This window comes from Triticum dicoccoides, chromosome 3A (genome assembly GCF_002162155.2).
Source record: "Triticum dicoccoides isolate Atlit2015 ecotype Zavitan chromosome 3A, WEW_v2.0, whole genome shotgun sequence".
NCBI lineage: Eukaryota > Viridiplantae > Streptophyta > Magnoliopsida > Poales > Poaceae > Triticum > Triticum dicoccoides.
The window spans coordinates 387,230,244-387,240,194 of record NC_041384.1 but is presented as its reverse complement, the minus strand read 5'-3'; the positions used below and the strand labels follow the sequence as shown (position 1 = coordinate 387,240,194).

Below are 9,951 nucleotides of genomic sequence, written 5' to 3'. Positions count from 1 at the left end.
GGGCTGCGCGGCGGCGGATGGTCGTGGGCCTCGGGGGCCCGACCTGGGCCTCCCGGGCCGGCGGCGCGCGACGAAGTGGGGCGGCGGCGCGGATCCAATGGAGGCGTGACACGTGGCGGCGGCGGGGAGGATCCGGACACGTCCGGCCGTCCGGATTTTGTCCGGCGGCTGGAGGAGGAGGGGAACTAGGGTTTCGTCCATGATTCGAATGGGGGAGATATATATAGGCATAGAGGGAGCTAGGAGAGTTCAAATGAGGTGCGGTTTTCGGCCACGCGATCATGATCGAACGCTCTAGATGATGGAGAAGGCTTAGGCGGGTTTTGGGCCAAATTGGAGGGGTGTTGGGCTGCAACACACACGAGGCCTTTTCGGTCCCTCGGTTAACCGTTGGAGTATCAAACGAAGTCCAAATGATACGAAACTTGACAGGCGGTCTACCGGTAGTAAACCAAGGCCGCTTGGCAAGTCTCGGTCCAATACGGAAATGTTTAATCCCCACACACGAAAGAAAGCTAGAAATGACCACCGGAGGGGAACGAAGCGCCGGAATGCAAAACAGACAACGGGGAAAATGCTTGAATGCATGAGACGAACACGTATGCAAATGCAATGCACATGATGACATGATATGAGATGCATGACAACGATAACAACACACAGAGACAAAAACCCGAATCCGAGAAAATAAAATAACTTAACGCCTGAAGCGGCAAGAGTTGGAGTACAAATTGGGAAAGTTACATACGGGGTGTTACAGGGGCACCCCAAAGACACTAACAATTGTTAGCCGTGTGCGGCGCTCCCCTCCACAGTTTACGCCTGCGATCATATCTTCGTAGTGCTTAGGTGAAGCCCTGCGCAGATCACTTCACCATCACCGTCACCACGCCGTCGTGCTGACGTAACTCTTCCTCGACACTTTGCTGGATCAAGAGTTCGAGGGACGTCATCGAGCTGAACATGTGCAGAACTCGGAGGTGCCATACATTCGGTGCTTGATCGGTCGGAACGAGAAGAAGTTCGACTACATCAATCGCGTTGTCAAAACACTTCCGCTTTCGGTCTACGAGGGTACGTGGACACACTCTCCCCCTCTTGGTGCTATGCATCTGCTAGATAGATCTTGCGTGAGCGTAGGATTTTTTTTTGAAATTGCATGCTACATTCCCCAACACTCTGATGATGACCCCATGGTGGAGACGGGCTCTTACGACGACTCGATGCCGGAACCCGCGCCGGTCCATGGGGGCTGCACCATGGAGCATGCGCAGGCACACTTCAACGTCGCTATGGCGGAGGAGCATCTGATGTCGGCGTTATGACAAGCACAGGAGGAGCAACGGTACAACCTCTTCCTCCTCGAGCAGCATCGGTCGACGGAGGGCCAAATCTATGTCGAGCGAGCGAGTGAGGAAGCCGTGGCGGCCATAGACGCGGCGAACCCCAAATTCGTCACCGATAACCGGCGATCTACGAGGCTTCGCGTTCACGCCGCCACTCGCAACCTGATCACGGTGTAGGCCGATGCGGAGGGCGCTGGCGGCCGCGGTCAAGAACGCTGCCAGCTATGCATTCTACGCGGCGCCAACAAACTTTCGTTGGCGCCGTGGGATGATGAGTGTTCCGCCCGTCCACATCCATCGTGGAACTCACGTCCACCGACGACGGACAGGTCGTGGACTCCGACGAGGAGTAGTAGTAGTGCATCGGAGGCCGCATGGCCTTGTGTCCCAAGTGGGCTGGTCCATCTCCCTTGTCCTACTCTTTCCCGTCGGCGACCGCACCTTCACTTCACGAGTCTCATCGCCACCGCTCATGGAGACGGGAAGAGTTTTCTCTCGAATATGCACGAGTGTGCGTACTATATTATAAAGAAGGAACCGGGGTAAAGAGCCCGTCCACGTTAGTGTTACAGATTACATATATACACACCGAACACTAACCCCACCCTCCACCTTCCTCCCATATGTCTAGCTACTCTCTGCAGCCCACCCTTCCATTTCTGTGAAGAACACATTCATGTCCCCTTTTAGTATGCCCGCCTGTTTCCATACGCGACCCTCTCCGACGACGGCGTGGATAACCCGATTCTTTGAAGGTGTGGCCCCGTCGAAGACGATAGAGTTGCGGTGCTTTCATAGTTGCCATAGGCCTAGAATGATGATTGCATTTGCATCCCTCTTGGTCTGTCCTCTTCCCCCCTTGTCTTGACACCATGCAGCGAGGTTGTCGTTCGCTGTGGGTATCCACTCTGGCTTGCCTAGGGGGCGGCAGATCGCGGTCCACACCTCCCGTGCAACGACACATTGTAAAAGGATGCGGTTAATGCTCTCCTCTGCTTGGTTTCACATTGGGCAACTGTCTTGGTGATCGAGTCCTCTTCTTGCCAATCGACCCGACGAATGCCATAAAGGAACAGCAAGGACGTGGAGATGGGAGTCGCTGTAGACTAGGTTTAGGTCCGGTAGTTTTTTAAAAAAATGTAATGAATGTGTTTCGGTTTATATGAAAATCATCCGTTTTGTATGTAATTCATATGGTTTGGTCGACTTTATTTTGAAATGTATGATTGAATGACCAGTTCTCGTATTAGTGTCCGCGGACTGGTCCCCACCGATCAACGGACGGATACGGTGTTAAAACAACCAACCAAGAGATGTAATTTTTACGGAGGTATTTGAAACGAAAACGCTGGTCCAAACAGGGCCTAGGTTTTGACTCGTTGAACAAAATAAAGCGAATCCCCATTAGTGAGGATAGAGAAAGAAATGCGTATATTTCAGAGGGGCGTTGGGCTAAATCGCATCAGAAACGGGCGCTCCTCGTGTAGAAGGAGGCCATAAAGAAGCGACCACCGTTCCGGCCGCAGCCTCCTCCTTCGTCGTCGCCCAGCCCTCGGTCTTTGGTCTTTGGCAAATTCCCACTACCCTGCCCGCACTGCCCGAATCCTTCCCTGCACTGCAGCCTACCCTTTCCCCTGCCCGCCCTGCCCCGACACCCCCACCCCTCTTCACCCTCTCTCTTGCTAGTTCCTTCCCTGCTTCTCCCTTCCGCCCGCCCCGCCCCGATGCTCACCTCCGGAGGCCGCGCGGGCGGCTTCCATTGCCGCGCTGAGAAGCATTGGGGACGCTGCTGCTGAGTTGGTCGGTGCGCGGGGTGGTGGCGGCGGGTGGGTTGGATAGGAGATGGGGAAGGAGGGGACGCGGCGGGGGCAGGATGTGATGCGGCGGAAGGGGAAGGAGGCGGCAATGGACGAGGACGATGCGGCGCCTCCCACTGGTTGCTGGATCCGGCTACCGCGACTGGGCGGCGGATGCATGTCCTCGGGCTCCAAGGTCGACTCCTCCACCAGCGGCGCCTGCGCCAACGGCGGCGGTAAAATGCTCTCACTCCTCCTAGACATCGCGTTCACTTTCTGGTCTGCTTCCCTGCTCTCCAGCACTAGCAGCAGCCTACGCCTTCGCGTTTGTCCATGCCTGATGCTCGTCCGTATGTTTGATTGGTTGCCCGGGTGCTGTGTGTCTTGTGTTTTAGCACTCGAGATGACAGAGGCCTGAACTTTTTTATTCTATATCTCTTGAAGTTAAGTTGATGGCGATGGGAGCGTTCTATGATGAAATTGGATGTGTTGGTGTGCTCTGGTGGGTGGTAGGATCATTTAAGAGTGGTTGGTATGGTGTGGGGTGTCATGAGATGAGATGTTTCTGTTTAATTTACACACAGTGGTACATGAGTTGATGTAAACTGAATGTTGTGCCATGTCGGAGTGCTGCCATTACCCATCTAGAGACATTAAAACTGTGCAACTTTCCATCCATCTCAGGCTATTAGCGTTGACAGCCGCTGGATCTTCAGTTCTCGTTGCTTTTGGCCGTCCGATTTTGTCAAAAATCCCACGTCGCCTCGCTTTGGTTTGCTAAGGTCGAGCGGTATCCGTGATGGGCTGCTGCTCCAGGGACAATTTGGGGAGCCTGCTGTTAAATTGCTAGTATAAAAGGGCGGGGCTTACACTTGTGGGGTTAAGTTTGCGGGTTGCTGGTAATAGGGGATTTTGTAGTGGTTGAAGCAGGAGTACCTCAGGTAAAATGCAAGGTGATGTTTTGTTGCTGCAGGAGTGGTGATTACTGATTAGGAGGAGCTGAAGGGATGCCCAAATGTCATTAAATTCAATGCTTGTCTATTTTTGTCCATACGCTTTTAGACGCAATACAATTAATTACCGTTTGGCCATGTGGTGTTATGCATATTTAGAGGCATTAAAACTGTGCAACTTTCCATCCATCTCAGGCTATTAGCGTTGACAGCCGTTGGATCTTCAGTTCTCGCCGCTTTTGGCCGTTCGATTTTGTCAAAAATCCCACGTCGTCTCGCTTTGGTTCGCTAAGATCGAGCCGTATCCGTGATGGGCTGCTGCTCCAGCGACAATTTCGGGAGCCTGCTGTTAAATTGTTAGTATAAAAGGGCGTGGCTTGCACTTGTCGGGGTAAGTTTGCGGGTTGCTGGTAATAGGGGACTCTGTAGTGGTTGAAGCAGGAGTACCTCAGGTAAAATGCAAGGTGATGTTTTGTTGCTGCAGGAGTGGTGATAACTGATTAGGAGGAACTGAAGGGACGCCCAAATGTCGTTAAATTCAATGTTTGTCTGTTTTTGTCTATACGCTTGTAGACGCATACAATTAATTACCGTTTGGCCATGTGGCATTATGCATATTTGATATTTCTCTGTAATTAAGTACAGAAGGCAACTTTTGTTCCGAGATTTAACATTTAGGGTTCCATTTATGCATGCTTCAGAATAACAAACGGATATGTCCAAAGGGAGTGTCAAGTGAAATGCTCAAGCAGGAAACACTAGTTATAGTTATGGTCTATGGACAAAACTAAAATATAAAGGGTGCCTGTAATTGATGGTTATGTCATAATTTTTGTATCAAGTCACTTCAAATTGTCACACGCTCTATTTTCTTATAAAGCATTTTGTGTTATTAGTGTTATACCTTTAGCATTTAAAGTTTACTTCAGTGAGAAAACTTATATCTTATGTTCAAGCAGACTATTTGATTCAGTTGAGTTGCACCCAAAACATTTCCACCTTTCTAAAATGTATGACCCCACAAAGTCATCTGCTGTATAAACTCTGGACATACCGTCATGTTTGGTGCAGAATTGGATTTTAATTCCATAGACTTACACATGGCCTTGGCGCAGTGGTAAAGCTGCTGCCTTGTGACCATGAGGTCATGGGTTCAAGTCCTGGAAACAGCCTCTTACAGAAATGTAGGGAAAGGCTGCGTACTATAGACCCAAAGTGGTCGGACCCTTCCCTGGACCCTGCGCAAGCGGGAGCTACATGCACCAGGTTGCCCTTTTTTTAGACTTACACATGGCCTCATACCTGATCCACATTAAAGAAGTAGAAATATATAAGTCATGTTGACCATCAGGGCCGTACACGAGAATCTGGGGGCCAGTGCAAAATAGTACTCCCTCCGTCCCATAATATAAGATGTTTCTGCAAGCTAGTCTTATATTGTGGGACGGGGGGAGTATGAAATAAGGCCCTTTTATGGAAAATCCTAGTTACGAATATTATTACTTATTTTATCATACTATAAACATAATCTTCCCAATAATTGTTTCAAAGATAACGGAAAAACTGGAGAAGAATAGCTGAATATATAGGTTGTGCTAGTTCCTAGTATGATGCACCGGAGATTTTCCTTAAAAAAAGTTATCGGTGATCTTTTTAGTGGAAACTGAGCGGTGATTTATACTATTAATTGTGATTTAAATGGAGAGAGAGGTCAAGAGAAAGGCGTGTGCTTGTGTACTGGCTGGCCTTGGAACTGGTCGGCGTTTGGAAGTTGGAATGTTGCACATGAGATGAAGCATTGCTTAGATATTCTCTTGATTAATACTATTAATTGTCATTTAAGATAATTTTTGAGGCCTCAAAATTTTAGGGGCCCTGTGTCATCGCACACGCTGCACCTGCTTACCATATGGGCCTGTTAACAATTTTGCGGGAGCTAGAGGCACCTGTTGTTTCTTGCGGTTTGGCGCAGCTTGCTGTGGCCACCTAGTAGTGTCCTGGTCGAGGTAGTTTTTCAGTCAGTGGCGCGCTTGTGTTGTATCCTGTAGGGGTGTGTGTGTTTGTTGGATTGTGTTTTTCCTTCTTAATGCAATGATACGTAGCTCTTCTGCCTATTTGAGAAAAAAATGTTGACCATCTTACAGTTAGTGGTAGTATTTTTTACTTTATAAGAGAGACTGTCAGCCTTGTTGTTTAGTCCCATAAATTTTTTGCTATCACATTAGCTATTGTTTTGCAGCTTCTGATGTTTTACTCAGAAGCAAGGATTCACATATTTCTGTGGCACTACCTTTGTCAAATTTCAATTATATCAGGCATTGATCTCCTAATGGTTAATGTCTACTGTGCAGAGAGCAAAAAGGTAAATCGTAGTTGTTGGGATCAATCAGCTCCACCAGCCGCATCTGGTTCGACAACATCCAGCAACACTGGAAGCATCTCGCCTTCTTCCATAGTTGGAGAAGAACTTAAACTAGCAGCCCAACTGCGTAGATTTACGTTCAATGAACTTAAGTGCGCCACCAGAAACTTTCGACCTGAGAGTCTTCTTGGTGAGGGAGGTTTTGGTTGTGTCTTTAAAGGTTGGATTGAAGAGAATGGAACTGCTCCGATGAAACCTGGCACAGGATTAACTGTTGCTGTCAAGACACTCAACCATGATGGGCTTCAGGGGCATAAGGAGTGGGTGGTATGTTTTTACTTTCTTTGGTATGCAGCACACGAAACATTATGGTATTAGCTTTAACTGCTTCATTAAGTAAACTATCATTATGTGTTCTCAGGCAGAAGTTGATTTCCTTGGAAACCTTCAACATCCACACCTAGTGAAATTGGTTGGTTACTGCATTGAAGATGACCAACGGTTGCTAGCATACGAATTTATGCCCCGCGGAAGTTTGGAGAATCATCTTTTCAGGAGTAAGTGTTGTTTTGTTTTACTCTTAGTCAGATATAACATATGATGCAGACTTTCACTCTGTCAGGACATCTACCCTTGTTGAAATAGTTAATACATGGCATATTTCTCTTCTACTCTTAGACTCTTGGTCGAATGCGACTCGTAGGTATTATTCGTTACTTATTGTTTGCTACTACTAACTTTTTATTCCATTGCTAAAATTCTGCTTGTGTGCTAAATTTGACGAAACCTAAATTTGTTACTCCCTCCGATCCAAATTAATTGATGCAGCTCTAGTACAATTTTGTACTAGAGCTGCGTCAATTAATTTGAATCGGAGGGAGTAGTTTTATTACAACTATATTCTGTAGTGTCTTGTATTCGTCCAATAACTGTCTTGAATAATTGTACTAAATAGGGTCATTTCCGCTCCCATGGGCTATCAGAATGAAAATTGCACTTGGTGCTGCAAAAGGCCTTGCATTTCTTCACGAAGAAGCTGAAAGGCCAGTGATATATCGGGATTTCAAAACTTCAAATATTCTTTTGGATGCGGTATGCAACTATACTGAGAACCGATAATCCATGATCATTCAGACTATTACATTTGCCCATTTCTTATACATTTATTTCCAGGAATACAATGCAAAACTCTCTGATTTTGGACTTGCGAAAGATGGCCCTGAGGGTGATAAGACACATGTCTCTACTCGGGTCATGGGAACATATGGATATGCAGCTCCTGAGTATGTTATGACAGGTGAGTCGATCAGTTGTTGTCCTGCATCATACTACTGCTCAACTTGTCCTGAAAATTGGAGCAAATCTTGCATGATGTTATCCTTATTGTTCTGTCCAGTTACTGCTAGTGTGTCCTATACTTCAATCATTCAATGTATGCTAGATAGACTGAAGTTCATACATACTTATCCGACAAACAATGCGTTATGTTTCCTTTGATAGGTGATAGGTACATTGATAGGCTTATAACCTAGCAACTATATTATAATGACTGTGTACAAGGATGGTGTGTGTGTGGAGTGTTTTAGGGCCTGCACCTTTCTGGCCACCTTCGCATTTATGTGGATGCTATTATTGCATAACATAATAATTTAGGTGATTACGGATATTTAAGGCAGTCCATGTGCTGCTGTGGGTTGTGCAACAGCTGTTCGTCTGAATTCATTCCGCTCTGAGGTAGTCAGAAATATGATTATAATTTCACAGGCTCAAGATAATCTTGCCCATTTTGGGTCAACTAAGCTGAATGAATCTCCTAGAAAATAGACAAGTTACCACTCATTCTTTTATTCGGTTCGTGTAGCTTGTTGAATTCCCTCGCATGTTCTACTGCTTATAAGTTCATCTCTTGCTCAGGTCACCTGACATCAAAGAGCGATGTATACAGTTTTGGAGTGGTGCTACTAGAGATGATGTCGGGCAGAAGGTCAATGGACAAGAACAGGCCAAACGGGGAGCACAATCTGGTTGAATGGGCACGCCCTTATCTTGGAGAAAGAAGGCGATTCTATAGGCTCGTAGATCCCCGTCTAGAGGGAAATTTCTCCATAAAAGGCGCTCAGAAGACGGCTCAGCTGGCACATGCTTGCCTTAGCCGGGATCCCAAGGCTAGGCCTCTCATGAGCCAAGTGGTGGAAGTTCTCAAGCCTCTTCCAAACCTGAAAGACATGGCTAGCTCCTCCTACTTCTTCCAGTCCATGCGCCAAGAGCGTGCCGCAAGCCTTGGCAACCCAAATGGTAGCCAAAGCATGAAGGCACAGAGCACCTTTGCACGGAACGGAGTGCAGCCAATGAGGAGCCTCTCGTATGGTCCGCACGCTTCTCCGTACCGCCAGTCTCCAAGGCCCAACGGCAAACAGCCCTAAGACTCACCTGTTCATCATGAGTGGTTCAAGGTTGGGTTCTCGTCCAGCACTGATGGGGAATGGCGCGTGCATTGGCTGTGGCCCCCGTTGCCGTGGATAGACAGATGCCCTCAAGGATGATTAGAATTCCGCAGTGAAGATTTCTTCTCGTTGCTTAGCTTTTTAGCTGCTTCTGTATCTATTACTCTGGGAACATTGACTTGGGAGGGGGGAATCAGACAGGGTTTTGTTTGCCATTTGAACAAATGCTCAGATGGATGCTTAGAAACTCCCCTGATTGGAGAATCAACCATCGGCACAGGAAGAAGAGCCTAGTGCATGTATGGCTCTCTCGTCTCTTATTCAGAGCAGATTTTTACTTGTTAAAGAAAAATGAAAGACAAACGTCGTCTTCGCCATCATATCATGCTTCCATGATGAGCGATGGCAGCGGCCTAGTATTTAAGTTGCATGTGCTATTGATGGGGGTGACAGGGCTCGCTTTCAGGTCCTGGTACATTTGCCAGATCAAATCCATAAACATGCATGGTTATCGCTGGCACTTGCCATTACTCCGGGTGCTTGTGATGTTACCACTGTCTCGTTTCCTTTTTGGGTGGGTCACATTCAGGCAGCACGGGGCTGGCGGTGGCATCATGGCAGTGACCGGAGAGAATATCAGGTGGAAATCAAGCACCAACTTACGATGGAAACAAGTAAAATTGTCAAAAACCACCGCAGTTGTGTTGGACAGTGCGGAAAACCATCGTTTTCATAGAAGTTTGCCGAAAACACCGATTCAGTAAGCGAGTTGCCAAGAGCACTAACTGGTCGATTGACTGTGTTTGGACAGCGAACCTGGCGTCCAGGCCCCACAAAGTCAGGGCCACGTGACAAGTGATCACTCTTATTTCCTCCAACCTGACCTTCAGTGACAAGTGATCACTCTTATTACCTCCAACCTCACCTTCAAGATCTACGGACCGATGCGCTCAAACCTGAAATATTCTTCATTCGAGGAGCTTATTCATGAGAAGTCGACTGAAGGGGTGACGTGGCTTGTCAACGGTGATTTTAATCAGATCCGCTGTG

General features: G+C 47.6%; 1 protein-coding gene across 1 annotated transcript; it reads left to right on the top strand.

Annotated features, from left to right (window-relative positions):
• Window positions 1-2,875: 2,875 nt before the first annotated feature.
• LOC119268273 (probable serine/threonine-protein kinase PIX7) lies at window positions 2,876-9,331 on the top strand. The gene is made up of 6 exons (XM_037549865.1): window positions 2,876-3,378; window positions 6,447-6,784; window positions 6,879-7,014; window positions 7,413-7,549; window positions 7,631-7,754; window positions 8,372-9,331. The coding sequence occupies exons 1-6, from the start codon at window positions 3,189-3,191 to the stop codon at window positions 8,878-8,880; spliced, it is 1,434 nt and encodes a 477-aa protein (XP_037405762.1). The 5' UTR covers window positions 2,876-3,188; the 3' UTR covers window positions 8,881-9,331.
• The last annotated feature ends 620 nt before the right edge of the window (window positions 9,332-9,951 follow it).